The sequence below is a fragment of the Ailuropoda melanoleuca genome, chromosome 8, assembly GCF_002007445.2.
Source record: "Ailuropoda melanoleuca isolate Jingjing chromosome 8, ASM200744v2, whole genome shotgun sequence".
In the NCBI taxonomy this organism is placed as follows: domain Eukaryota; kingdom Metazoa; phylum Chordata; class Mammalia; order Carnivora; family Ursidae; genus Ailuropoda; species Ailuropoda melanoleuca.
The window spans coordinates 16369791-16395538 of record NC_048225.1 but is presented as its reverse complement, the minus strand read 5'-3'; the positions used below and the strand labels follow the sequence as shown (position 1 = coordinate 16395538).

General features: G+C 49.9%; 1 protein-coding gene across 1 annotated transcript in view; it reads right to left on the bottom strand.

Moving 5' to 3' along the window:
* The window catches only part of GRIK4 (glutamate ionotropic receptor kainate type subunit 4), a 367864-nt gene that overhangs the window by 143307 nt on the left and 198809 nt on the right, over window positions 1-25748 (bottom strand). The window contains exons 7-8 of the mRNA XM_002914075.4: window positions 22928-23106; window positions 10018-10071 (exon numbers count right to left, since the gene is read on the bottom strand). Of these exons, the coding sequence (XP_002914121.2) occupies window positions 10018-10071; window positions 22928-23106 (233 nt within the window). The remainder of the gene's footprint in view (window positions 1-10017; window positions 10072-22927; window positions 23107-25748) is intronic.

Here is a 25748-nt window from a genome sequence, read left to right as displayed (position 1 = left end):
GTTTCTCTCCTCCCTGTCTGCCCCAGCTCCCCTTTCCATAATAATTTTAGCAATTTCAATTACTTACGGCTAATCTCTCTGATAGACCTTTAGAAAAATAAACATAGGCTTGGACTGCTTGACAATAAAATGAACCCAGAGAGAAAAATTGGCTGCATAGATTCATTCTACCCAAACAAGACAGAGACAGGGGCAGAGAAGGGTTACATCCTGCAGGACTCACTGGGACCCAGCTACTCTTTGGGGATCGGAGAAGCTGTTAGCTCAACAGAAACCATTCCCATGGGCCATGTGGGCCTTCCAATTTCATGGTTGACCCCCCTATCTCCATGAATCCTTCTCAATCCTAGGGTGCTGTGAAGTGAAATGCCCCCAACAGGGGCTAGGATACAACCAGTCCAGGGCTGAAAAGACCTTGAGAGACCACCTAACACAACCCATTTCACAGATGATGACATGAAGCGCAGTGAGGGGCAATGGCTCGCCTAGACCAACGTGACAGAGTGAAGCGGTTAAGGGCTCCCCGCCTGAGGTCATGATCTGGCTCCACTCCTTTGACCTTTATGAGCCTCAGCCTGCTTATCTCTAAAATGGCGATAAAACACTGCCTTGGGGCGCCTGGGTGGCACAGCGGTTAAGCGTCTGCCTTCGGCTCAGGGCGTGATCCCGGCGTTATGGGATCGCCCCACGTCAGGCTCCTCCGCTATGAGCCTGCTTCTTCCTCTCCCACTCCCCCTGCTTGTGTTCCCTCTCTCACTGGCTGTCTCTATCTTTGTCAAATAAATAAATAAAATCTTTAAAAAAAAAAAAAAGAACCTTGAATGTTGAAGGTATTGCCCAAGTCAACCATCGCTCTTCCCGTGTCACTCAGGGGGTTTACAGCAGGGCTGTAACTAGAAGCCACAGCCTCTTCACTGCCTGACCCCTAGAGGATGCCGCCTCCTGCTGGTGTAACCCTTCTTCATGCCTTCCAACATGGCACAGCTAGCGCCTGGACCCTTCTCTCTAGATTCCCCAAGGGAAAATCTCTGCAGTGCCCGCTGCCTCTCTCTACACCCCACAAATGGCAGCCTGCCCTCGGGGCACAAAGTCCTGGGCCCTGCCTGGGGCACAACAGTGACAGGGTGGGCCCCGCATCCAGCTGGCTAGGCCACCGGCAATGCCTGCCAGCCCAGGCGGCACAGCGTCCCGCTTCCAGTGCCCAATTACCTCCTGCTTCCGCTGACACTTCACCACTTTTGACCCTTAACCTTAAATCTCAACACTACTCCCCGCCATGGCAGCAGCCCCTTCCTTTGGCGCAGGGCCCATCTGTACCCGCCGACAATAGATGAGGGTGATTTTATCTTTTCTATTAGGCAGTGATTGCAAATCTCCCTGGGTTCATTAGCAGCTGGATAATCCCTCCAGATTTATTAGCTCCAACCGTGCCTCCTCCTTCACCTGCTCTCTTCGGATGGCATCTCCGCTGTCTCAGCAGCCAGCTGGGCTTTGCCCCAAGGCCCTTCATTCCTCATGTCCTCTGTCCAAACTTCCAGCAGTCGTGTAGAACAGCAGTTCCCCCGCCAAAGCCTGAGGCCGGGTGGAGGACAGAGACTCCTTCCACACTTGGGTGCAAAACAAGCTCAGCAAATCTGGAACTGTCCTGGGCCTGCCCCACCCGGAGGCGCAGACCCTTCCCCTTGTGAGAGAGCTGAAAGCCTTACATCTAGGTGCTAATCAGACTTCCACAGACAGGATCCGCTGCCCTCAAAACAGACTCACCAGGGCTTAGCTCGCTAATTGCTTTCCTGGCACACATGAGAGAGGTGTGTGACAATGATTAATAATTTAATAACGTGGCGGTGTTGCTAACTGATCACCAAGCCCATTTCCTCTTCTGTCTGGGTACACAGTAGGCTATGTTTTCCAACCCCCTTTCCAGGTAGGCGCGGGCTTGTGACCGAGGGCCGGCCAATAGAGTCAGGAGGAGAAATACTACGTGCTGCTCCCAGGCCTGGGCCGTAACGTCCTCCTGTGTCCGGTCCTCCATGGTTTTCTCCCATTCCTGGCCTCTAAGAGGACCTATTTATAAGCCAGAAGAAACCTAGGCCTCCACGTGACATAATGGAAGGCTGCCCACTGACTGAATGAGAAACATACTTGACTGTGGAAAACCAAGGGATTTGGGGGTCTATCTGGTATAGCAGGTGGCATTACCTTACCAGATCCAAAGTGTTATCAACAGCTAATTTTTAATTTTACCAAAAAGTTTTGAGGTGGATATTATTATTTCCATTTTACAGGTGAAGAAACTGAGGTCCCCGAGAGCTTCAGGGGCACACAGCTAGGAAGCTCCCGACCTGGGGGTTTTCACCAGGTCTGACTGGCCTTTTATACACTGGCTACCCTCTTTCATTATAAAGCTTCTTCATCAGCTTGACTCCCAACTTCAGCCATGTGGTCTCACCTCTTTCGATTTGCAAACTCCAAACAGAAATGAGAAACACATCTGACCACTTCACACCCATGAGGATGGCGATTATAAAAAAATAAATAAAATAAATAAAACCAAGTAGGAATTGGTTAAGAATATGGAGGAACCAGAACCCTCACGCATTGCTGGTGGAAGCCCAAAATGGTGCAGCTGCTCGGGAAAACAGTATGGCGGTTCCTCAAAAATTAAGCACAGAATTACAATATGACCCAGCATCTTCATTCCTAGGTGTATACCCCAAATGACTGAAAGCAGGGACTCAAACAGGTATTTTTATACTCACGTTCATAGCAGGATTATCTACAACAGCCAAAAAGATGAAGGAGCCCAAGTATCCCCTGATGGGTGAATGGATAAACAGAATGTGGTCTAGACCTACAGTGGAACGGCACTCAGTCTTCGAAAGGAAGGAAATGCTGACACATGAATGAACCTTGAAGACTTTATGTCAAGTGAAATAAGCCATACACAAAAGGACAAATACTGTATAATTCCACTTCTGAGAGGTACTCAGAACAGACACATTCACGGCGACAGATGGTTGCCGGCGGTCGGAAGGAAGAAGGGATGGGGCGTTATTGTTGAACGGGTGTGAAGTTTGAGTTCAGGAAGCTGAAAAGAGTTCTGGAGATGGACGGTGGTGACGGCTGCACAACTTATTACTTATCGCTACTCACTGGTATGCTTAGAAATAGTTAAAATGGTCAATTTCATGTTACGTGTATTTTACCACATTAAAAAAAAAGAGTAACATTCTGCTGTATGCTCTCACATGGATGAACCTAGAAAACAGGGTGCTAAGTGAAATAAAGCCAGATACAAAAGGACAAATATTGTCTGATTCCACTTCTATGAAATATCTAAGGAGAGGCAAATGCGTAGAGACAGAAAGCCGATAGGATGTTACCAGGGGCTGGGAGGAGGGGTGGGAAGTTACCGCTCCGCGAATACAGAGTTTCTGTTTAGGATGTTAAAAAAGTTTTAGAAATAGTGATGATGGTCGGATAACACTGTGAATGCAATTAATGCCACTGAATCATAAACTTATAAATGGTTAAAATGGCAAATGGAATGTTACATATGCTTCACCACACTAAAAACATTCAGAAAACAAAAAAAATAAAGAAATCTGGACAAAGGCAGGAACCAGTTCTCAGACTGCGTATGCTTGTGCATCTGTGGTCTTTGGTGACTCTAAGAGTCATTTCCTTGGTTGCCTTGCTTTGGTCCCTACTTGGGCCTGGACTCTTGACCCTCACCTTGGTCTACCTGCCAGGACTTGCATGCTTTGGGTTCCTGTCTCGATCTCTGACCAAATGTACACCGTGGCTCTTAGCTTACCATTAAAGTTATCAATAAGGTTACTAATCCTCTGCCCTGGGCTCCCACTGTAGCCAGGTACCTTCAGGTTCCCACCTGCTGATCAGAGATTTGCTCTGCTGGGACTGAGTCCTGACCCACCAAAACCAGAAACAGGGCAAGAAGCCGTTTTGCCAACTGAACGTCTGAAACCAGGACAAACTACCTCAAAACCCATTTCAAAATAGATGTATAAATGAAAGTGCTGGACATCTGTTCACTGTTTGCCGTAACTGTGTGCCTTCAATATCCACAAACTTCCTGCAAGTGACATCTTCCTCTGTCCTCTGGCCCTGCACCCTGGTCTCTCCCATCTTGCTGAAGTGTCTCTCTCATTGCTTGACACCCCACTGTCACTGAGCCTCGGCTTCCCCTGGACTACCAGACCTGGCTCTTCCCCGGACCTGTCCAGGCCTCCCTGGATCTGTGCCTGGCCAGCCTCAGCTAGCTTTGGCTCACTTCCTCTCCCGTCTCAGTTTCCCCTGGCCCCAAAGCTCAGGGCTGGCATACTCACTCTCCTGCTGGCAACACCCCGACAAGAGCGAAAAACTCTATGTCTCTCCCGAGGGTAGACTGAATTGAAGGTTTAGAAGTTTGACTTATGATGGAGATTTTTCTCCCAACTCTTATGGTGGGTAAGGAACTGATCAAATCTAGAGCAGTCAGTTGGATTTATTTATTACAGATGCCCTAAATCAACTGGCCTTCTTTTTCAAAAGAAGAAAAAAAAATTTTTTTAATTTTCATGGAAATGTAATTGACATATAAAATTACATTAGTTTCAGATGTATGGCATCGTGATTTGACAACAACATATATTATGAAACGCTCACCACAGTAAGTGTAGTCACCATCTGTCACCACACAAAGTTATTATAATATTATTGACTATATTCCCTATGCTGTACTTTTCATCCCTGTAACTTATTTTTTTCATAACTGGAAGTTTGTAACATCTTAATCCCCTTCGCACATTTCACCCATCCCCCAGTGGCCTCCCCTCTGGTGACCGACCACCAGTTCCTTCTCTATGTTTCAGTCTCTATTTTTGTTGTCGTTGTTCATTTTTCTTTTGTTTTTTAGGTTCCACATAGAACCTAAAAATAGAATCATATAGTATTTGTTTCTGTCTGACTTATTTCACTTAGCATAATACCCTCTTGGTCTAGCCATGTTGTTGCAAATGGCAAGATCTCATTCTTTTTTATGCTGAGTAATATGCCATCTCACACACACACACACACACACACACACACACACACACACACACACGTTCTTTATCCATTCATCTATCAGTGAACACTTATGGTGCTTCCTTATCTTGGTTCTTGTAAGTAATGCTGCTATAAACATAGAGGGTATGCATATCTTTTTGAATTAGTGTTTTCATTTTCTTTGGGTAAATACACCCAGAAGTAGAATTACTGGGTTCTAACAGAACCTCGATGGTCAACAGATACGTGATAAGATGCTCATCACTGAGCATTAGGGCAACGCAAATCAAAACTACGATGAGGTATCACTTTACACCTGTCAGAATGGCTAAAATCAAAAAGACAAGAAATAACAAGTGTTGGTGAGGACGTGGAGAAATCTGAACCCTCGTGCCCTGCTGGTGGGAACGTAATTGGTGCAGTCCCTCTAGAAAACCGTATGGCGGTTCCTCAAAAAATGAAAAGTAGAGGTATCAATGAGCCTTCTTAACGCCTGGATGGGAATGAAGAATGAGAATGGACACAAACAGGCCCTACTCTGATTAGTTCAGTCATGCATAATACCTAAACTACCAAGTTCTATTCATTCTCTGCAAATAAATCAGATGGCATTATAGGAGCCATTTTTACAGGCCATTTGAGGCTGGGCAGAAAAATTAGTATCACTTGTTCTTTTTAGCACAGGGGAAGCGTAAATATGACTTCATAAAACAATACCTTCTCTTTACTAAACTTGTATCATGAGCCAGTGGCTATGTGGATACAATTTCCTGAGGCACGTATTAATAGTGTCCGCTTACAGACAAGGTCTCTGAGGCTCAGAGAGGTTAAGTTACTCACACAGGATCACACAGCTGGTAGCTAGTCAAACCGGAGTTCTAAATCATGTCTACCTAATGCCAAGGCCCATGCCTTTCCAGCTCATCTGCTAGCTTTCAAAAAGCTAATCTGAGCACCTGCTGCATGACTGTGGCAGAAATCAGAGAGCTGGGCCATGGTGGGTATCCCTGAGGAATTCAGAGAAGAAATAAAGAAGTATTAAAGTCCGGATGGCATCTGTATGTGGGGGGCGGGAGGGGAAGGATGGGGGAAGCATGGAGGGTAACTCATTCTCTCTGTACAAAGCCCCTCCCTCTCTGTTCCGAGACTCCACGGGCAATTGGGCAGGAAGAATGGACTTAAAAAGTAGTTTCTTTCCTCTTAATAGAGGCCTGTCCTTTCCAGAAAGTCAAAGCACTAACAAGAGGCTTCCAGAATATCCTCCCACTGACTGATTTCTGCAATGGCCCTGCTTTTATTTTCCTGAATATTACTCAGTCATCATCATTCATACAGTTACTGTTTTGATTTCTCCTTGTGAACTTACAAACTGTGTGAGTCCTGTTAATTCTAGGTTCAAAGAACCCTCTGAGGCATGCTCCTAGAGCTCAGTTCGTTCAGTTCTGTGCCCCCGGAAAAGGAGAAAGCTCTTTGAAAACCGAAAGCATCACAGTGTTATAAAAAAAAAAAAATACAATGCTTTAGAAACCCATAGTACTTTTCAATTTAGAATGCATTTTTACCTACCCTTACAATGACCTTGTAAGGTTTTAGTATACCCGTTTTACAAATGAGAAAATGGGCTCAGAGAGTCAGTGAGACTCCCCCAAAGCCACACAGCGTATAAGGCAGAGTGGGGCGTTGACCTGGGTCTCTTGACTTCATAGGCCTGTGCTTTTATCCGCTGGATATATCATCACACTCATTATTATCAGTCCTGAGAAGAGGGAGTAGGGGATGTTTTCTTCAAAATCTCCAAGCCAAGCAACTCCACCGTATTCCAGGGACTGTCCTGGGAATTCACATTCCAAATGACTGGCCTCCTTCCATCTGCTAAGTCATTGCCGGTCCTCCTTGCCGCTGAGCCTTAGGCCCCCTCTGCTGATGCGGCTGCCTAATGTAGGGGTGCCCCTGGCCTGCGTCTTCCCTCTCCTCCCCTCTGCATCCCAAGCTCCCCAGATAGAGCCCAATCGTACTTTAATCTCCTTTTACTGCTCTGCCAACACACCCGGGCTCCCCCAGAGGTCTCCTTACTTTAAGCATGCTCCTGCATTGCTCTGGGACTAGTCTAATCCTTTTCTCCCTTTTTACATGTTAATGCTCTGATTTACAGCTGCAGTAGCTGGATAAAAATAAATTAATAAATAAATAAGCAAACAAAGAAATTCCTTCTGTTTTCCATTTTGCAGGGTAGCAACCAGGAGGGGGCGGGAGGGGGACTTCTGGGGTGCTGGCTGGCTGGGTTCTATTGGGATCTGGGTGCTGCTTACACAGGTGTGCTGACTTGGAAAACATTCCCTAGGCTGTGCACATATGATCTGTGTGGTCTTCTATATGCATGCTAGAATTCAAGTAAAAATTCCAGCAACAGAGCGGGTAGTTTTGTGGTGGTGGTGGTGAACAGGGAATGATGAATGGCTCTGTGGCAAGCCTATTATGGGGGGAGTCCCTATACCAGAAAAGAAGCCACACTCCATTCTTCTAAGATGTCCGGACTCCGAGAGCAAAGGCCTCAAGATGCTTCAGAGTTAAAAATTCCACAGCGGCCCCAAGAAAGGGCTATTCATAAAAACCTACAGCTGAAAACGAAGAAGGACCACAGGGTCCCAGCCTGTGTCTTTGGACAGGCATCTCCTCGACCTTGAAGGCCATTTCAGGAGACCTGGTCCCTCAATCCAGGGAGGGACGCTGCACCATCTCCTAGGTCGCCCGATCACACATGCTGACCGAGCAAGTCGGAACTTCTCCGGAACCTTTCACATTTTAAGACTTACGAGTCAAATCTGTAGACGTTGTATTCTGCTTTCTAACTTAGNCATTTTAAGACTTACAAGTCAAATCTGTAGACGTTGTATTCTGCTTTCTAACTTAGCAAGGATTTTAAAATGAATGGATCTCTACCTTAAATCCCTAAACAGGTAACTTCCAAGGATGGATGTAAATAGATAAGTGAATTGTCATTAACTGGCATGCTCACCCCTGGAGCGATACATAAGTCTGAAGTGACTCACTCTTTCCTGGACAGGCCACATCCTTTCAAATCTCCAAGTATGTGGATATGCTCTTCCTTTCTTTCTTTAGAAAAAAAACCTGTCCCCCCCTATTTTAGGGTATAGCCTAAAGGCTCCTTCTTTGGTGAAGCCTTTCCTGCCCGCCCCACATGGAGCAAAAGCCCCGGCTCCAGGATCTAGAGCATTCTGTACACACATCTAATAGAATTTACCACTTTGCAACACAATAAGTACTTTGAGTTTTTCCAAGGCAGGCTTTGTTTCTTATTCCCATTTTATTTTATTTTATTAAAGATTTTATTTATTTATTTGACACAGAGACATCCAGTGAGAGAGAGACAAGCAGGGGGCGTAGGAGAGGAAGAAACAGGCTTCCAGCGGAGGAGCCTGATGTGGGGCTCGATCCCAGCATGCCGGGATCACGCCATGAGCCGAAGGCAGACACTTAATGACTGCGCCACCCAGGCACCCTGTCTTATTCCCATTTTAATCCTTAATGCATGGTCTAGTCCCTGTTACATAAGACGTGCTCAAAAGCATGTCAGCATGGAGGGGCACTGAGCTAAGTGATCTTGGCATCTCATGCATTTATAAAAGAAAATAAACCCCTTCTCTGAATGATTGCTTCTAACAGCTCTATTTGTAACAGCCAAAAACTGGAAGCGACCAAAATGTCTCTCAGTAGGTGGATGGTGAAGCAGACTGTGGTACATCTACACCAAGAAATACGACTCAGCCACAAAAAGGAGGAAACTATTGATTCAGGCAACAACGTGGATGGTCTCAAGGGCATTACACTGAGTGAGAAAGGTCAGAGACAGCATGACTCCATTTATATAACATTCTTGAAATTATAAAAGTGTCGAAAGGGAGAATGGATTAGTGGTTGCTAAGGGTTAGGGAGGGTGGGGAAGAGGGCAGTGGGCGAGACCATAAAATGGCGGCATGAGGGAGATCTTTGTGGTGATGAAATGGTGTTGTCTTGGTTCCAGTGGGACTGACGCACATCTACACAGAATGGACAGATAGGACGTTCTGATATCCTGATTTTGATAGCGTATGACCATTACGTGAGATGTAACTACCGGAGGAAACTCGGTTAAAGGTACATGGTACCGCTCTGTTCTATCTTCGCAACTCCTCTCATCTATTATCATTTCAAGTAAAAAGTCATAACATTTCTTTTAAAACCAGTTCTCCAAGGTTCTTTCTATTCTCTGAGTGTGTATCCTTCACAATGACCATACACATTTCCTGATATGTTACAGCTTCAAAATTCTTCTGTGGAGATTAAACTACGCCATTTCAAAAGGACCGCAACTCTAGGACGTATGTGCTCTTATCCCCAATTTTACAGATAAGGAAACTGAGGCTCAGTGCTCGTTGAAGGACACCCAGTTGGTGTGGGGCAAAGCTGGTGCTCCAACCTGACTCAGTACAATTTCTAGAGCCCTGTTTTCTCATCTGCAAAATAGGGGGATTCAGCCAACACAGCCTCTGTGGGTGCATACAGTTCTAACACCGTGTTCTGACCCGTGTACTTTTGCGCCCTAGCTGTCCTACTTCCGAGTTAGCATAAAGGTCTGGCAATGCGGCGACTGGACTGCAGGACAGTAACTGGACCTACAGAGGAGACACACGCATCAGAGGATTCGGTGCTAGGTAGCCGGTGGCATTTGGATGGAGGCATTAGATTCCCCAAATTCCCATCCTCCCAAGACTAAGAATTGTTGAGATGAGAATCCCAGTCGCTCCTGGACTTCCATGTTTCTAGAATATCCCTGAGTCTCTGGTTGACCTCTGCTCCTCTGCTTTGATTTCCCCGACTCCCCATGTCCCAGGCTTTATTCCATCACACCCCACTGACCCTAGTTATTGATACTCTATGCTAAGGAGGTGAGCTGTGAAAATGTCTTACCAGATTAGTGAAGATGTATGTGTAATAGGCCGACACCATCCCTAGTTCAGCTGCCTGCAAAAGGAAGAGAAGGAGATTAGACAGAAAACAAAAACTCACTGGAAGTGAATGAACAGTGAGGGCTCCAAGGGTCTGCCATTTGTCTGACCCACTACCCTTTGGTTCTCACGCTGCCCTTGACTTTCAGAGGATGGATGGAGAACAGAAACACTGGCCTCTAGAGGAGGGCATCTCCATCACCACTCTGCTCTCCACCCATGAAGTGACATTCATAGAAGCTGATGTCCTCACGCACGACACATTCCCATGGATAGAACCAGATATTATGGAAACCAAAATGACTTTCAGGGAAATGAAGCAAATAATAAAACAGACAAAAATAATTATCTCCCAAACTATTAGCAATAACAGTGGCTACCAAGTACCCAGTATTTAGCATGGGGCAGGCCTGGGGTAAGTCAATGAGGTAGGGTTATATCGTTCCTCCTCCACCCCCTGTCTGACAGCTGAAGAATTTTGAAACACCAAAAGGCCTTGTAACTTGCACAAGATCACATGTCTCCTAAGTGGGAAAAGATTAAATTAAAGCCAGGCAGCCTAATTTTAGTCCTTTTAACCTAACTATCCTCTCCCTGGAGGACCATGGTGTTGATGGAAGTATTGACAGCTCTCCTAGGGGCCGAGGCAGAGATATGAGAGTCTGTGGGTTACAGGCGATTCCCAAATTAATTCAACCCCTGTCAAAGGCACATGAGCAAGGCTCATAAANTGGAGTTAATACTTGTACAACATCACCCTCCTCTTGCCTTTCCTTTTGGGCGACACCCGAGGCAAGGAGGGAAGCGGCGTACCAGCTCAGGGGGAGGGAGGAGGGAGAAGGATTTCCGNGGAAGCTCCGTGTGCTCTCTGCTCACACTGCTTCCCACACTGAGTCCATGCTCCCTGGGGCGCCCCTAAGGCTGTGCTGTTAAGCCTGGCAAGAACAAGCCTGTAGCCCGAGTCCAGGCCTGATGCAGAGCCTCCCTGATGGGGGCACTAGGAAGTCCAATGGGAACGAAGGGAGCCGGTTTCCAAAGCCTCACTGGTCAGTGATGGGCTTGGGGCCAAGGTCACAAGGGCTGAGGCCAACAGGTGGTCTCAGGAAAGCCTGCTACTGTCCACCCAGCAGAACCACTTGCTAATAATTAATAATCATGATTACAGGGAGAGTTTTCTTCAAAAGCACAGATATTAAAAAAAAATGTTGTTAATGAAAATACCCAGTATTGTCAAGGGTGCTATCAGACACCTATACGCTGCTGGTGGGAGTATAAATTGTTATGGCCTTTTTAAAAGGCAATCTGGCAAATCATATCAAAATCCTTAAAAGCATGAATATCTTTGAGTAATTTCACTTCTGGAAATTTATGCTAAGAAAATATTCATGAATGTGCATAAAGATTTATGTACAAAGATGTGCATCTTGCATTGTTTATTATAGCAAAAGATTGAAAACAACCTGTATCTCCCACAATAAAGGGATGGTTAAATAAATTATGGCATATCCATATGATAAGAAATGATGTAGCCATTAAAGTATTTGTAGACAAATATGTAATGACATAAGCAAAATGCGGGGCATATAATTAAGTGAAAAAAAAAAACAGGTTACAGAAGACTATATGCAAGGTGATAATAATTTTGAAAAAAACAAATGTGTCTATAAAGGCAGAAAGGATAGACATCAAAATTTCACAGTGGCTGTCTCTGGGTGATGGAATGTCTTTCTTTCCCATGTGTACCTGTAAGCTTTTTCTATCATGTCCCAAAGTAAAGGCTTGTAAGAAAGAAAGAAAGAAGCTATAATAATGATTTTTATTTTCTTCTACGTACTTTTCTGTACTTTCCAACATTTCAACAATAGACATATTATTTTTTCAAAAAGAGCCCAACCACATATGCTGGGAGCCATGAACTATTCCTGAGGTTACTATATTATTATTGTTAGAAGGGCTGCCCCCAAAAGGCTTCCACATGGGGGTTGTTCAGGTAGGCTCTGGCTATGGCAGAGGGCACCGTGCATTCTGTCTGCCCTCTGCAAGGGGCGCTGGGAGGACATTTATCTCCCCCCTGTCCCTCATTCTTCCCTAGGGACGCCGCAGCCTGTCTCTCTGAGGCCCTGAAACTTAGAAGATCTCTTCCATCTTTGATGACTTCATTGATGATAGGTCCAGACACAAGACAAGACAAAAAGAGAAAATTTCTATTTGAGTGTGTGTGTGTGTGTGTGTGTGTGTGTGTGTTGAGTATATGCACCCAGACAGTGGGTTTGGAGCTGTGGAGAATTACTATAGCAACGGACTGAAGGGACAGCCCTCCGTACTCAGAGAACTCATTCAAATCTCTTATTAACTCCAAGACAAAAACTCGCTGGGGAAGGGTGGTGTGGAGAGTGGGAGGGGGAGGAAGAGACAATCATCTGAGTGTCTGCCGGGCTCCTCACAGCTTGGCAGAGGTTAACGAGGAGCCTGGCTCCCCCAGTGGAAGATGGCAGGGTGCGTTTAAATGTGCAATTAGAATGGCATTAGAAGAGGCCAGTGTGCCTGGAGGGGCTGGGGGGGCTGTGTGAGCCACGGAGAGGCTTGCAAGCAGGGTCCATCTATCTGGAATTGCATTCCTAGCCCAGCCACCAGGCCAGCAGCTGATGCCTGGCGACTCCAAGGCTGCTCGGAAGTTTCCCGCTGCTTCTCCAGCGTGGACTCCCCCCACCCACCACCCCCGCCCCACCACACCTGACTTTCTGATTCAGGGACTGCCACCCTGCCCCTGTATTTGGGGTAGAAGCAGCTGCTGATTGGCTGTCAGAGACAACAGGTACCTGTCCAGCTCTGCTCCTCACCAGCGGGGATTTGGACAAAGCCATTCATCTCCCAGAGTCTCAGTTTCTTCACCTGTCCAGGGAGGACGGGGTACCCGCCCCGTTCAGTCACTGAGAGGATGAGGCTGGGAAGTCACATGGCAGCGCTTTGCAAGCTAGTATACCGTACAAGGATGACACAGAGGGCTGAGGCTCAGCCATACACACTGACAGGACTGCCCTGGTTGTCCCAACATGGAAATACTTCTATACCCCTCAGCACAGAGCCTGTGCCTCAAGCAGAATGCCCTGGCCCCTCCTGGAACCACAGACCCTGGCCGGGAGGGTTTTGGCTGGGGCTGTCCCACTGCCCCTGGAGTTAATACTTGTACAACATCACCCTCCTCTTGCCTTTCCTTTTGGGCGACACCCGAGGCAAGGAGGGAAGCGGCGTACCAGCTCAGGGGGAGGGAGGAGGGAGAAGGATTTCCGCGCCCACCCTGGCCCGGCTCCCACCTTCAGGAGGATGGTGTGGGACATGGAGGCGTTGGCGTGGATGATGATGGTGGCGGTCTTGTCGTCCCGGATCTCCTTGAGGAGGGGGGTGGGGTCCCGGGTGTCATCCAGCATCCGGACCGAGAGTGTGTCCTTGGAGATAAGGAATTGCCGGAGCAGCTTCTCCAGGTTTAAAAGGCCTGGAGGAGAGAGAGGATGAAGCCCCTGAGGGTCCGCAGCGCCCCCCTGGGAGACACCAGGGCAAAGGCAGGATGAGCGTAGCCCTAGGCCGGAGGCAGGGCCGTGGGACTGGACCCACTGCCCGTGCTAAGCGGCATCCCCTTAACCTGACNTTAAGACCTGAATTCTAGGTAAACACGAAGTTTGTTGCTAGAACAGCTGCTCAATAAAGTAGGGGATTACTCCGCAAATCCTTCTGAAATCGAGAGGCAGCAGAGTGCTGCCAGGCTCCAGGGCCAGGTTCACACGGGCACGGCGAGTCTCCCGGAAAGCTCCGTGTGCTCTCTGCTCACACTGCTTCCCACACTGAGTCCATGCTCCCTGGGGCGCCCCTAAGGCTGTGCTGTTAAGCCTGGCAAGAACAAGCCTGTAGCCCGAGTCCAGGCCTGATGCAGAGCCTCCCTGATGGGGGCACTAGGAAGTCCAATGGGAACGAAGGGAGCCGGTTTCCAAAGCCTCACTGGTCAGTGATGGGCTTGGGGCCAAGGTCACAAGGGCTGAGGCCAACAGGTGGTCTCAGGAAAGCCTGCTACTGTCCACCCAGCAGAACCACTTGCTAATAATTAATAATCATGATTACAGGGAGAGTTTTCTTCAAAAGCACAGATATTAAAAAAAAATGTTGTTAATGAAAATACCCAGTATTGTCAAGGGTGCTATCAGACACCTATACGCTGCTGGTGGGAGTATAAATTGTTATGGCCTTTTTAAAAGGCAATCTGGCAAATCATATCAAAATCCTTAAAAGCATGAATATCTTTGAGTAATTTCACTTCTGGAAATTTATGCTAAGAAAATATTCATGAATGTGCATAAAGATTTATGTACAAAGATGTGCATCTTGCATTGTTTATTATAGTAAAAGATTGAAAACAACCTGTATCTCCCACAATAAAGGGATGGTTAAATAAATTATGGCATATCCATATGATAAGAAATGATGTAGCCATTAAAGTATTTGTAGACAAATATGTAATGACATAAGCAAAATGCGGGGCATATAATTAAGTGAAAAAAAAAAACAGGTTACAGAAGACTATATGCAAGGTGATAATAATTTTGAAAAAAACAAATGTGTCTATAAAGGCAGAAAGGATAGACATCAAAATTTCACAGTGGCTGTCTCTGGGTGATGGAATGTCTTTCTTTCCCATGTGTACCTGTAAGCTTTTTCTATCATGTCCCAAAGTAAAGGCTTGTAAGAAAGAAAGAAAGAAGCTATAATAATGATTTTTATTTTCTTCTACGTACTTTTCTGTACTTTCCAACATTTCAACAATAGACATATTATTTTTTCAAAAAGAGCCCAACCACATATGCTGGGAGCCATGAACTATTCCTGAGGTTACTATATTATTATTGTTAGAAGGGCTGCCCCCAAAAGGCTTCCACATGGGGGTTGTTCAGGTAGGCTCTGGCTATGGCAGAGGGCACCGTGCATTCTGTCTGCCCTCTGCAAGGGGCGCTGGGAGGACATTTATCTCCCCCCTGTCCCTCATTCTTCCCTAGGGACGCCGCAGCCTGTCTCTCTGAGGCCCTGAAACTTAGAAGATCTCTTCCATCTTTGATGACTTCATTGATGATAGGTCCAGACACAAGACAAGACAAAAAGAGAAAATTTCTATTTGAGTGTGTGTGTGTGTGTGTGTGTGTGTGTGTGTTGAGTATATGCACCCAGACAGTGGGTTTGGAGCTGTGGAGAATTACTATAGCAACGGACTGAAGGGACAGCCCTCCGTACTCAGAGAACTCATTCAAATCTCTTATTAACTCCAAGACAAAAACTCGCTGGGGAAGGGTGGTGTGGAGAGTGGGAGGGGGAGGAAGAGACAATCATCTGAGTGTCTGCCGGGCTCCTCACAGCTTGGCAGAGGTTAACGAGGAGCCTGGCTCCCCCAGTGGAAGATGGCAGGGTGCGTTTAAATGTGCAATTAGAATGGCATTAGAAGAGGCCAGTGTGCCTGGAGGGGCTGGGGGGGCTGTGTGAGCCACGGAGAGGCTTGCAAGCAGGGTCCATCTATCTGGAATTGCATTCCTAGCCCAGCCACCAGGCCAGCAGCTGATGCCTGGCGACTCCAAGGCTGCTCGGAAGTTTCCCGCTCCTTCTCCAGCGTGGACTCCCCCCACCCACCACCCCCGCCCCACCACACCTGACTTTCTGATTCAGGGACTGCCACCCTGCCCCTGTATTTGGGGTAGAAGCAGCTGCTGATTGGCTGTCAGAGACAACAGGTACCTGTCCAGCTCTGCTCCTCACCAGCGGGGATTTGGACAAAGCCATTCATCTCCCAGAGTCTCAGTTTCTTCACCTGTCCAGGGAGGACGGGGTACCCGCCCCGTTCAGTCACTGAGAGGATGAGGCTGGGAAGTCACATGGCAGCGCTTTGCAAGCTAGTATACCGTACAAGGATGACACAGAGGGCTGAGGCTCAGCCATACACACTGACAGGACTGCCCTGGTTGTCCCAACATGGAAATACTTCTATACCCCTCAGCACAGAGCCTGTGCCTCAAGCAGAATGCCCTGGCCCCTCCTGGAACCACAGACCCTGGCCGGGAGGGTTTTGGCTGGGGCTGTCCCACTGCCCCTGGAGTTAATACTTGTACAACATCACCCTCCTCTTGCCTTTCCTTTTGGGCGACACCCGAGGCAAGGAGGGAAGCGGCGTACCAGCTCAGGGGGAGGGAGGAGGGAGAAGGATTTCCGCGCCCACCCTGGCCCGGCTCCCACCTTCAGGAGGATGGTGTGGGACATGGAGGCGTTGGCGTGGATGATGATGGTGGCGGTCTTGTCGTCCCGGATCTCCTTGAGGAGGGGGGTGGGGTCCCGGGTGTCATCCAGCATCCGGACCGAGAGTGTGTCCTTGGAGATAAGGAATTGCCGGAGCAGCTTCTCCAGGTTTAAAAGGCCTGGAGGAGAGAGAGGATGAAGCCCCTGAGGGTCCGCAGCGCCCCCCTGGGAGACACCAGGGCAAAGGCAGGATGAGCGTAGCCCTAGGCCGGAGGCAGGGCCGTGGGACTGGACCCACTGCCCGTGCTAAGCGGCATCCCCTTAACCTGACCGAGTTTCTTAACCTCTGTGGGCTTTGGTATTCCCATCTTCAGTAAAAAGAATGTTCCTAAGCCCCCGCGGCCTTCCCCATCTCCCTCAGGAATGCTCTTTTAAAGAGAGATTGAGGTCCCTTGAGTGGGATGAGAGGATCCCCACTCCTCCCCACAGCCTTGGGAGCAGCACTGCCCAGCGGCCAAGACCTGGGGTCTGATGCTGGCAGGCCTGGCTTTTTTTTTTCCCCCCTAACTTGGCCACTTTCACACCAGGTGACCTTTTCATGTGGCCAGGGCTCTTGGCCTCAGTTGCCTCATCTGAGAAACGAGAGTAAGAGCACTAAGCCCCCAGGACCGTGTTGACGATTAAACGAAGTCATACGTGAAGGGCTTAGGCCCGAGCCTCGCCCATCGCAAATGCCCATAAATGTTACATCTGGCTCTGCGAGAGCGGGCCTTTGTTTTCATTGTGCACGTGGGGGCAGTTCCCTCAAGATCACAAGGCCCAGAAAACAGGTCTCACAAAAACCCTTTGAACTCCTCAGAGCATAGTGGCTGCATTAAGACAAGGTATTATTATGATTGTAAGAGGACAGGCTTTGAACTGCACTCCAACAGGCAACAGAGAGGGCCCAGAACAAAACAAAACTATGGAATTGTGAGCAAAGGCCTCTCCCCGCCTCCCCCCAGCTCACTGCTGTCTAGGAGCAGGGGTGGGAGGAAGGTTTCCAGAATGATGTCACTGAGACACGAGGGTCTTAATTCAGCTTTGCTCTGAAAAGGCTGGCCAGGAAGAGGGTGGGGGTGGCGGGTGAGGGGTGGGGTCTCCTGCGAAGAGGTGGTCTCAACTCCAGTGGAAAGAAAGGTCCAGACATTTGCTCCCAAAAGCAACGACAAGAGTTACATTTACTGATTCCTCATTGTGTTCCAGATAATGAGCTAAACATTCCACATAGCTTGTTCTGAGTCCTCACAGCAATCCTACAACGCGTGTTAATCCCACACACAGAGGGGAACACGAGGCAGGGAGCTGAGTAGCTCCCTGACGTGGCTCCGCACACTGGACAGCAAGGGAAGGGTTGGCTTTCTAACCCAAGAACCCGGTGCTCCGGTTCCTGCCCCAGCTACAGGACAGTCACTGCAAGGATGTCATCAAAGTGACCGCAGACTCCTCCTTGCGCAAGTTCCTCGCCGTCCTGAACCATGAGTGGTGTGGGAAACAAAGGCAGAAGAGAAATTATTAAATTTCCTTACTACCTACAGCCCATTGACAAGTCCTTGAAACAGGCAGAGTGACATCCCTCTAGGGACTCAACTGCCTCGATGTTCACAATTTGTTAAGGGCAAAAGGCAATCCTAGCCCGACCCCTCAACCCCCAGGAGCCTGTAAGTTTACTTTTACATATAAAAATTCCTTTAGAAATTTCCTTTATCTCTAAACCCCCAAGATACATGTTGGCAGTCATCCCCCAAGCATATGGCCCACCGATCTACATCTGAAGGGTCTCATGTCTAAGGTTTTATTAGACGGTAATAAATGACCTTTTCCCAACAATACCCAGCCCCCTCCAGGTCCTGGAAACCTTGCTCCCAAGTTCCTTAGAGACTTACGCTATCCCTAACCACCTCCTAACTTGAAAGTATATAATGGGCCACTCCTCATGACCCCAGTGCAGCTCTTTCTGCCCGTGGGTCCTGTCCCCCTGCTTTATTAAAACTACCTTTTTGCACCAAAGACTCTCAAGAATTCTTTCTTGGTCACTGGCTTTGAACCCTAACGTCTTTCCTACATCACTGAGGCTGGAANGTACCAGCTCAGGGGGAGGGAGGAGGGAGAAGGATTTCCGCGCCCACCCTGGCCCGGCTCCCACCTTCAGGAGGATGGTGTGGGACATGGAGGCGTTGGCGTGGATGATGATGGTGGCGGTCTTGTCGTCCCGGATCTCCTTGAGGAGGGGGGTGGGGTCCCGGGTGTCATCCAGCATCCGGACCGAGAGTGTGTCCTTGGAGATAAGGAATTGCCGGAGCAGCTTCTCCAGGTTTAAAAGGCCTGGAGGAGAGACAGGATGAAGCCCCTGAGGGTCCGCAGCGCCCCCCTGGGAGACACCAGGGCAAAGGCAGGATGAGCGTAGCCCTAGGCCGGAGGCAGGGCCGTGGGACTGGACCCACTGCCCGTGCTAAGCGGCATCCCCTTAACCTGACCGAGTTTCTTAACCTCTGTGGGCTTTGGTATTCCCATCTTCAGTAAAAAGAATGTTCCTAAGCCCCCGCGGCCTTCCCCATCTCCCTCAGGAATGCTCTTTTAAAGAGAGATTGAGGTCCCTTGAGTGGGATGAGAGGATCCCCACTCCTCCCCACAGCCTTGGGAGCAGCACTGCCCAGCGGCCAAGACCTGGGGTCTGATGCTGGCAGGCCTGGCTTTTTTTTTTCCCCCCTAACTTGGCCACTTTCACACCAGGTGACCTTTTCATGTGGCCAGGGCTCTTGGCCTCAGTTGCCTCATCTGAGAAACGAGAGTAAGAGCACTAAGCCCCCAGGACCGTGTTGACGATTAAACGAAGTCATACGTGAAGGNGCCCAACCACATATGCTGGGAGCCATGAACTATTCCTGAGGTTACTATATTATTATTGTTAGAAGGGCTGCCCCCAAAAGGCTTCCACATGGGGGTTGTTCAGGTAGGCTCTGGCTATGGCAGAGGGCACCGTGCATTCTGTCTGCCCTCTGCAAGGGGCGCTGGGAGGACATTTATCTCCCCCCTGTCCCTCATTCTTCCCTAGGGACGCCGCAGCCTGTCTCTCTGAGGCCCTGAAACTTAGAAGATCTCTTCCATCTTTGATGACTTCATTGATGATAGGTCCAGACACAAGACAAGACAAAAAGAGAAAATTTCTATTTGAGTGTGTGTGTGTGTGTGTGTGTGTGTGTGTGTTGAGTATATGCACCCAGACAGTGGGTTTGGAGCTGTGGAGAATTACTATAGCAACGGACTGAAGGGACAGCCCTCCGTACTCAGAGAACTCATTCAAATCTCTTATTAACTCCAAGACAAAAACTCGCTGGGGAAGGGTGGTGTGGAGAGTGGGAGGGGGAGGAAGAGACAATCATCTGAGTGTCTGCCGGGCTCCTCACAGCTTGGCAGAGGTTAACGAGGAGCCTGGCTCCCCCAGTGGAAGATGGCAGGGTGCGTTTAAATGTGCAATTAGAATGGCATTAGAAGAGGCCAGTGTGCCTGGAGGGGCTGGGGGGGCTGTGTGAGCCACGGAGAGGCTTGCAAGCAGGGTCCATCTATCTGGAATTGCATTCCTAGCCCAGCCACCAGGCCAGCAGCTGATGCCTGGCGACTCCAAGGCTGCTCGGAAGTTTCCCGCTGCTTCTCCAGCGTGGACTCCCCCCACCCACCACCCCCGCCCCACCACACCTGACTTTCTGATTCAGGGACTGCCACCCTGCCCCTGTATTTGGGGTAGAAGCAGCTGCTGATTGGCTGTCAGAGACAACAGGTACCTGTCCAGCTCTGCTCCTCACCAGCGGGGATTTGGACAAAGCCATTCATCTCCCAGAGTCTCAGTTTCTTCACCTGTCCAGGGAGGACGGGGTACCCGCCCCGTTCAGTCACTGAGAGGATGAGGCTGGGAAGTCACATGGCAGCGCTTTGCAAGCTAGTATACCGTACAAGGATGACACAGAGGGCTGAGGCTCAGCCATACACACTGACAGGACTGCCCTGGTTGTCCCAACATGGAAATACTTCTATACCCCTCAGCACAGAGCCTGTGCCTCAAGCAGAATGCCCTGGCCCCTCCTGGAACCACAGACCCTGGCCGGGAGGGTTTTGGCTGGGGCTGTCCCACTGCCCCTGGAGTTAATACTTGTACAACATCACCCTCCTCTTGCCTTTCCTTTTGGGCGACACCCGAGGCAAGGAGGGAGCGGTGTACCAGCTCAGGGGGAGGGAGGAGGGAGAAGGATTTCCGCGCCCACCCTGGCCCGGCTCCCACCTTCAGGAGGATGGTGTGGGACATGGAGGCGTTGGCGTGGATGATGATGGTGGCGGTCTTGTCGTCCCGGATCTCCTTGAGGAGGGGGGTGGGGTCCCGGGTGTCATCCAGCATCCGGACCGAGAGTGTGTCCTTGGAGATAAGGAATTGCCGGAGCAGCTTCTCCAGGTTTAAAAGGCCTGGAGGAGAGACAGGATGAAGCCCCTGAGGGTCCGCAGCGCCCCCCTGGGAGACACCAGGGCAAAGGCAGGATGAGCGTAGCCCTAGGCCGGAGGCAGGGCCGTGGGACTGGACCCACTGCCCGTGCTAAGCGGCATCCCCTTAACCTGACCGAGTTTCTTAACCTCTGTGGGCTTTGGTATTCCCATCTTCAGTAAAAAGAATGTTCCTAAGCCCCCGCGGCCTTCCCCATCTCCCTCAGGAATGCTCTTTTAAAGAGAGATTGAGGTCCCTTGAGTGGGATGAGAGGATCCCCACTCCTCCCCACAGCCTTGGGAGCAGCACTGCCCAGCGGCCAAGACCTGGGGTCTGATGCTGGCAGGCCTGGCTTTTTTTTTTCCCCCCTAACTTGGCCACTTTCACACCAGGTGACCTTTTCATGTGGCCAGGGCTCTTGGCCTCAGTTGCCTCATCTGAGAAACGAGAGTAAGAGCACTAAGCCCCCAGGACCGTGTTGACGATTAAACGAAGTCATACGTGAAGGGCTTAGGCCCGAGCCTCGCCCATCGCAAATGCCCATAAATGTTACATCTGGCTCTGCGAGAGCGGGCCTTTGTTTTCATTGTGCACGTGGGGGAGCAGTTCCCTCAAGATCACAAGGCCCAGAAAACAGGTCTCACAAAAACCCTTTGAACTCCTCAGAGCATAGTGGCTGCATTAAGACAAGGTATTATTATGATTGTAAGAGGACAGGCTTTGAACTGCACTCCAACAGGCAACAGAGCGGGCCCAGAACAAAACGAAACTATGGAATTGTGAGCAAAGGCCTCTCCCCGCCTCCCCCCAGCTCACTGCTGTCTAGGAGCAGGGGTGGGAGGAAGGTTTCCAGAATGATGTCACTGAGACACGAGGGTCTTAATTCAGCTTTGCTCTGAAAAGGCTGGCCNAGTGTGTGTGTGTGTGTGTGTGTGTGTGTGTGTTGAGTATATGCACCCAGACAGTGGGTTTGGAGCTGTGGAGAATTACTATAGCAACGGACTGAAGGGACAGCCCTCCGTACTCAGAGAACTCATTCAAATCTCTTATTNCAGGAAGAGGGTGGGGGTGGCGGGTGAGGGGTGGGGTCTCCTGCGAAGAGGTGGTCTCAACTCCAGTGGAAAAAAAGGTCCAGACATTTGCTCCCAAAAGCAATGACAAGAGTTACGTTTACTGATTCCTCATTGTGTTCCAGATAATGAGCTAAACATTCCACATGGCTTGTTCTGAGTCCTCACAGCAATCCTACAACTTNGGCTCCCCCAGTGGAAGATGGCAGGGTGCGTTTAAATGTGCAATTAGAATGGCATTAGAAGAGGCCAGTGTGCCTGGAGGGGCTGGGGGGGCTGTGTGAGCCACGGAGAGGCTTGCAAGCAGGGTCCATCTATCTGGAATTGCATTCCTAGCCCAGCCACCAGGCCAGCAGCTGATGCCTGGCGACTCCAAGGCTGCTCGGAAGTTTCCCGCTGCTTCTCCAGCGTGGACTCCCCCCACCCACCACCCCCGCCCCACCACACCTGACTTTCTGATTCAGGGACTGCCACCCTGCCCCTGTATTTGGGGTAGAAGCAGCTGCTGATTGGCTGTCAGAGACAACAGGTACCTGTCCAGCTCTGCTCCTCACCAGCGGGGATTTGGACAAAGCCATTCATCTCCCAGAGTCTCAGTTTCTTCACCTGTCCAGGGAGGACGGGGTACCCGCCCCGTTCAGTCACTGAGAGGATGAGGCTGGGAAGTCACATGGCAGCGCTTTGCAAGCTAGTATACCGTACAAGGATGACACAGAGGGCTGAGGCTCAGCCATACACACTGACAGGACTGCCCTGGTTGTCCCAACATGGAAATACTTCTATACCCCTCAGCACAGAGCCTGTGCCTCAAGCAGAATGCCCTGGCCCCTCCTGGAACCACAGACCCTGGCCGGGAGGGTTTTGGCTGGGGCTGTCCCACTGCCCCTGGAGTTAATACTTGTACAACATCACCCTCCTCTTGCCTTTCCTTTTGGGCGACACCCGAGGCAAGGAGGGAAGCGGCGTACCAGCTCAGGGGGAGGGAGGAGGGAGAAGGATTTCCGCGCCCACCCTGGCCCGGCTCCCACCTTCAGGAGGATGGTGTGGGACATGGAGGCGTTGGCGTGGATGATGATGGTGGCGGTCTTGTCGTCCCGGATCTCCTTGAGGAGGGGGGTGGGGTCCCGGGTGTCATCCAGCATCCGGACCGAGAGTGTGTCCTTGGAGATAAGGAATTGCCGGAGCAGCTTCTCCAGGTTTAAAAGGCCTGGAGGAGAGACAGGATGAAGCCCCTGAGGGTCCGCAGCGCCCCCCTGGGAGACACCAGGGCAAAGGCAGGATGAGCGTAGCCCTAGGCCGGAGGCAGGGCCGTGGGACTGGACCCACTGCCCGTGCTAAGCGGCATCCCCTTAACCTGACCGAGTTTCTTAACCTCTGTGGGCTTTGGTATTCCCATCTTCAGTAAAAAGAATGTTCCTAAGCCCCCGCGGCCTTCCCCATCTCCCTCAGGAATGCTCTTTTAAAGAGAGATTGAGGTCCCTTGAGTGGGATGAGAGGATCCCCACTCCTCCCCACAGCCTTGGGAGCAGCACTGCCCAGCGGCCAAGACCTGGGGTCTGATGCTGGCAGGCCTGGCTTTTTTTTTTCCCCCCTAACTTGGCCACTTTCACACCAGGTGACCTTTTCATGTGGCCAGGGCTCTTGGCCTCAGTTGCCTCATCTGAGAAACGAGAGTAAGAGCACTAAGCCCCCAGGACCGTGTTGACGATTAAACGAAGTCATACGTGAAGGGCTTAGGCCCGAGCCTCGCCCATCGCAAATGCCCATAAATGTTACATCTGGCTCTGCGAGAGCGGGCCTTTGTTTTCATTGTGCACGTGGGGGAGCAGTTCCCTCAAGATCACAAGGCCCAGAAAACAGGTCTCACAAAAACCCTTTGAACTCCTCAGAGCATAGTGGCTGCATTAAGACAAGGTATTATTATGATTGTAAGAGGACAGGCTTTGAACTGCACTCCAACAGGCAACAGAGAGGGCCCAGAACAAAACAAAACTATGGAATTGTGAGCAAAGGCCTCTCCCCGCCTCCCCCCAGCTCACTGCTGTCTAGGAGCAGGGGTGGGAGGAAGGTTTCCAGAATGATGTCACTGAGACACGAGGGTCTTAATTCAGCTTTGCTCTGAAAAGGCTGGCCAGGAAGAGGGTGGGGGTGGCGGGTGAGGGGTGGGGTCTCCTGCGAAGAGGTGGTCTCAACTCCAGTGGAAAGAAAGGTCCAGACATTTGCTCCCAAAAGCAACGACAAGAGTTACATTTACTGATTCCTCATTGTGTTCCAGATAATGAGCTAAACATTCCACATAGCTTGTTCTGAGTCCTCACAGCAATCCTACAACGCGTGTTAATCCCACACACAGAGGGGAACACGAGGCAGGGAGCTGAGTAGCTCCCTGACGTGGCTCCGCACACTGGACAGCAAGGGAAGGGTTGGCTTTCTAACCCAAGAACCCGGTGCTCCGGTTCCTGCCCCAGCTACAGGACAGTCACTGCAAGGATGTCATCAAAGTGACCGCAGACTCCTCCTTGCGCAAGTTCCTCGCCGTCCTGAACCATGAGTGGTGTGGGAAACAAAGGCAGAAGAGAAATTATTAAATTTCCTTACTACCTACAGCCCATTGACAAGTCCTTGAAACAGGCAGAGTGACATCCCTCTAGGGACTCAACTGCCTCGATGTTCACAATTTGTTAAGGGCAAAAGGCAATCCTAGCCCGACCCCTCAACCCCCAGGAGCCTGTAAGTTTACTTTTACATATAAAAATTCCTTTAGAAATTTCCTTTATCTCTAAACCCCCAAGATACATGTTGGCAGTCATCCCCCAAGCATATGGCCCACCGATCTACATCTGAAGGGTCTCATGTCTAAGGTTTTATTAGACGGTAATAAATGACCTTTTCCCAACAATACCCAGCCCCCTCCAGGTCCTGGAAACCTTGCTCCCAAGTTCCTTAGAGACTTACGCTATCCCTAACCACCTCCTAACTTGAAAGTATATAATGGGCCACTCCTCATGACCCCAGTGCAGCTCTTTCTGCCCGTGGGTCCTGTCCCCCTGCTTTATTAAAACTACCTTTTTGCACCAAAGACTCTCAAGAATTCTTTCTTGGTCACTGGCTTTGAACCCTAACGTCTTTCCTACATCACTGAGGCTGGAAAGGTGAGAGAGAGGGCTCTGAAGGGCATCGCAGACACCTCCCTCGATTTGTAGAGATGCCAAGACTTGCCTCGTCACACAGGGAAGCAGCNCACAGGGACGCAGCTGGGACCAGGGTTCCCACTTTCTCATCTCCAGCCAGCTCTCTTCCCATGAGACCAGAGGCCTCTCAGGACTTAACCAGCAGGGACCGCAGGCACAGAACCTCGGAGGCGCCTACAGGTGTGCATCTCTGGTCTTGGGGAGGAAAACCCACACTGGCTGTGTTTTCTAACAAGGGAAAGGTAGCAGGGTGGAGAACAAGGGCCTAGCATGATAAAGACAGGAGCTCTGGGAAGGTCGTGCCAACCCCCATCCTCCGGTCATGGGTCCCAACAGGAGCTGGCGGCTGCAGCCAGGAAGGGAAAGCCCTGGAAGGGGCTGTCATTCAAGAGGCTTTCAGAGCCAACTGGCCTCTCCTTCCTTCCCCCGCAGGGCCTCAAAGGGGACTTTTAAATCTCGCCCCACTGTCTGTGCCCCTGCAGTCCCTCACCACCGGCCCCATCAGGAGGGGCACTGACGCTTCTGGGGCACTTCCTGCCAACCCTGACTTACAGAAGATCTGGATTCAAGCTCAGGGTCAGCCCTCCCCAGATGTGTGACCTTGAGAAGTCACCTAACCTCTTGGAGGCTCTATTTTTTTTTTATCTTTTTTTTTTTT